The sequence below is a fragment of the Physeter macrocephalus genome, unplaced genomic scaffold (genome assembly GCF_002837175.3).
Source record: "Physeter macrocephalus isolate SW-GA unplaced genomic scaffold, ASM283717v5 random_7, whole genome shotgun sequence".
Classification (NCBI taxonomy): domain Eukaryota; kingdom Metazoa; phylum Chordata; class Mammalia; order Artiodactyla; family Physeteridae; genus Physeter; species Physeter macrocephalus.
The window spans coordinates 126,076-130,310 of record NW_021145293.1 but is presented as its reverse complement, the minus strand read 5'-3'; the positions used below and the strand labels follow the sequence as shown (position 1 = coordinate 130,310).

The 4,235-nt window shown below is 53.8% G+C and overlaps 1 protein-coding gene across 1 annotated transcript in view; it reads left to right on the top strand.

Moving 5' to 3' along the window:
* The first annotated feature begins 3,672 nt into the window (after positions 1-3,672).
* The window catches only part of RTBDN (retbindin), a 2,684-nt gene continuing 2,121 nt past the window's right edge, over positions 3,673-4,235 (top strand). The window contains exon 1 of the mRNA XM_007103602.3: positions 3,673-3,841. Within this exon, the coding sequence (XP_007103664.3) occupies positions 3,673-3,841 (169 nt within the window). The remainder of the gene's footprint in view (positions 3,842-4,235) is intronic.

Sequence of the window (4,235 nt, the reverse complement as noted above, 5' to 3'; positions counted from 1 at the left end):
GGGGGGGGGGGGGGGGGGGGGGGGGGGGGGGGCAGGGAGGTGGGGGGGGCGGAGCAAAGTGGGGCGGACCCGGCGTCGTCACTGCGTCTGGGCGCCCGAGCTCGGCCAAGGCTGCCCGCGCTGGGGGGGCGGGGGGGGAGCGGACAGGGCGGGGGAAGGAGCCTCCAGATGCCCCCAGGGAAGTCAAGCTACCGTGAGACCCCTGTAGAGACATGCCAGGGGAGAGACATGCTCATGGGTAGACTCCCAGCCCAAGAAACACCCCAAAGGAGACATTCTCACTAAGATATATTCCCTATGCAGACAACCTCCTCCCCGCAGTGACCCCCTCAGAGACACACATTCCCACGGGGAGGTAGTCTCCATAGGGAGGCCCTCTCCAATCAGGAACTCCTCTCACCCTGAAAATCATTTCTAAAACAGATGGTCTCTGAGGGGTGACGCTTCCTCTCAAAAGCCCACCCTCCAAAGAGGAGACATTTCCGTAGAGAAAGATCCCCGCGGGTGATACTTCACTTGGGGAGCTTGGTGAGGTTACCCTCAGTGAAAGACCCCACGAAAGCCATATTCTCTATGCGAAATTGTCCCCACCCACGAGACCTCACATCCCAAGGAGATACACTCTTACAGAGTGTGTATTTGCACTGAGGAGACCCGTCCTTACGGGAGAAGCCCCCTCCGAAAAACATTTACATGCTTATACCAACCCCCTTCCCTAGCGATCCCCTCCCTCATGGTCAGGATTAAGAAGCCAGGCCAGGCTGGCTTCTTATCGTATTTATAGGAACGATTAGCTCGTGGTTGGGGAGGAGGGCAGCCGAAACGATTTTCACCACTCCCCCGCAGTGTTCCTGCAGCTGAGGCCAAGACAACCGTGCTTCCCCTAGTTGTAGTGAAAAGCGTCGGAGACCTCCCCACGTCAGTCTTGGCATTGGACGGCATGGTGGGGTGGGGGCTTCCCAAGGGTCTCAGTCCATAACTGTCCCGAAGACCCTGGAGGGCGCGGTCACTGGGCGGGAGCGACCCCTGCCTGTCAAAGGGGGCTACAGCGAGGTCTAGGTCCCGGTGTTCCCCAGGCGCTTGTCTGCTCATCTCTGCGCCTTTGCCTGAGTTGTCTCGGTCTGTTTCTCTCTGCCTCTGTCAGCATGTTCGTGTTGCCATCTCGCTGAGTCTGTTCCTCGCACTTCTGTGTCCAAGGCCGGGAAACCGCTCTTGCCGCCCCTTCTCCCGCCGGCTGCCGCGGGAGCTCTCCGTGGTGCTGATTTCTAGCGCTCCTGTCCGTAGTGCTGAAATATGAGCTCAGGTTGGGGGCGGAGGTTAGGGGAGGGGAAGGGTTATCGGGAGGCACAGCCTAGAGGCTGGACAGATAAGACCCACGAGCACCCTGGACTACCCCAAGATGAACCGGAGGAAGGCTAGGTCCACTGGTTGCTGAAGCCTCCAGGACATCAGTGGGGGCCCATAGAGGGGCCAGGAGACAGTACCTCCTGATTAATTTACTCAACAGGTATTGAGCACCTACTGTGTGCAAAGTAGTGTTTTGGATTCTGGGAGTACATCAGCAAAAGAGACAGACAAAAACTCTTCACTAGTCCGAGAAGAGAGGGAGAGAGATTTGTGGTAGAAGTCATTGCTCACAAAAACACATATGCACACTCTACGAGCACAGGCACGCACACACACTGTGCAAACAAACACACAAACACGAAAGTACCAACACATGCTCAACAAACAGACTCGCACATACCCATTCACACACCCTGCAAACACATACTCCACAAAAACACATATTCTGCAAATACACACACATACAAACACATACTCAGCAAACACAAACTCACAAACACATGTAATCATTTGCAAATATGCAGTTAGCCCATAGACACAGAGAGTCCTGTGCAAACACATAAACACAGAATACAAACACACACTCAGCAAACACAGAAACACATATTCACACAAACTCACATTCTGGAAACACACATGCAAACACGTACTTAGAAAACACAGACATACACACACTCAGCAATGCAGGCACACACAAACAACACATACAAACACTCAACAACACAAGCACACAATCATCGTCCCCAAACCAAAGGAAGCTCAGCTGCACACAAACTCTTGTCCAAAATACAGACACATTATCCTCCTAACGCAAAACATGGACACACATAAACACACTCACATACCCACTGGAGGGCTGTTTTTCTTTTCTTTTCTATTTTATTTTATTTTAGAGGGCTGTTTTTTCTTACTGGAGTCCCCCACTAAACTATCTGCTCTATGAGGGTTGAGATTTTCATGTCTTAGTCACTACACTGCATCCTCAGAACCTGGCACACACTAGGTGCTCAATAAATGTTTGTTGAATGACTTGAGGGAATGTTTGCAGGGACACAAATTCACAGAAACTGCAAAGGGGCACACACACACACACACACACACACACATTTCAGATGGAGTCCCACACCCTCTCCACACATGACAACACCTTCTTGTTCACTTATTGTCAACATTCATGGTCAATAACCTTTGTCCAGTGACCTATTCACAATATTTTTGCAGGACATCTATCCTCATCCTTCATCCCCCTCCCCTTCATTTATTATCTGACTCTTACTCAGCTGGACACACTTGGCTCTTGGAACACTTACAGACCTCCTTACCCAGATTTTGAACATACACACACACCACACACTAAAGAGACGCACATAAACATACCCTCACACAACAAACACACATACCCACTCAATACATACACAGACACAAAACACACCCTCATCCCACACACACACACATCCTCACCCATATCCTCACACATATACAGAGTTTAAGCCACAGGCTCAACATAAAGACAAACACGAGGATATATACACACCAGCCTCAGATCCTCTGGTCTTTGGTCAGCTGAAGCAGAGGGCGGGGCCATGGGAAACCCCTCCCCTGCATCAAACCACGCCCCTTTCAGCTGTTTCCTGGATTTGACCCTGAGGTGTCTCAGCAGTGCCCTAGATTCCAGTCCGGCTAACAGGTGAGGGGTGGCCCGAGGGGGCAGAGAGGGGGAGGGAATTGCCTTGTCTTCACAAGTCCCTAGTTTCCCCTGCCCTGGGGCCTTTGGATCCCACTGGCAGAATCCGAGTCCTGCCACAGCCAAGCTTGGGTCCAGAGGTCCAGCCCTGGGTGGCAGCCCCTAAGCTGATTGTGGGCCGAGAGAAGGTGACCATGAAAGGGGTCAGCAGGGATCAAGAGGGAGGGAGGAGACTGGGCAGAGAGAAGGAGGAATTACTGGACAGAAGGGGGGATTGGAAGATCTGGGGAGGTCCCTTTAGAGGACGGAGGAGGTTGCCTGAGGACCCATAGGGTGGGAGATCCCGCTTTGGGTTGGGGTGGGGGCAGGGAACCATTGTCAAACAGGGGTGGGGGCACTTGCACCTGAAGGGATGGAGGGGACATGAGTCTGATGGGGGGGGGCTCCTTGGTCAGAGGCAGACCTTGGTGGCCCCTGGGGATTTGAGGGTCCTTGGCTATTGCTTCCTCATCAGCTGCCCATTCTCTGCTCTGCCTGGCACTGTCTCCTGGCTGCGCATCAGGACAGTGCCTCCCTGAGCTACCAGAAAGGGACAGCTGAACCTCACCCCATATCCCAGCTGACTCTTATCTCAGGTGGACATGGCCTGCAGGGGTTGCACTCGACCCAGGGGCCTGGCCTGGGCCCTGCAACTGACCCTCGCATGGATCCTGCTGGGGGCTTGTGGAGGGAGCCACCCACTCCCAGCTAGATCCCAGAGACACCATAGGCTGGCAACCAATTTGGGCACAAGCCAGCTGCACCTGGCAGGTAAGCATTCCAGACTTTGCCTAAACTCTAACAACCAGAAACCCCAACTCAGCCATAACAATGCCAGAATTTCCTTTGGAGAGGGGTTTAGGGTGACCAGAGGAGGCACCTGGGTCTAGTGGTGGTTAAACAGCACAAATTGCCTAGGTTCAAATCCCAACTCTGCCACTTCATAGCTGTGTGAACCTGGGCAAATCACTTAACCTCTCTGAGCCTCAGGTGGGCCATTAAGAAAGGAGGAGAGCGCTTCCCTGGTGGCGTAGTGGTTGAGAGTCCGCCTGCTGATGCAGGGGTTACGGGTTCGTGCCCCGGTCCGGGAAGATCCCACATGCCGCGGAGCGGCTGGGCCCGTGAGCCATGGCCGCTGAGCCTGCGCGTCCGGAGCCTGTGCTCC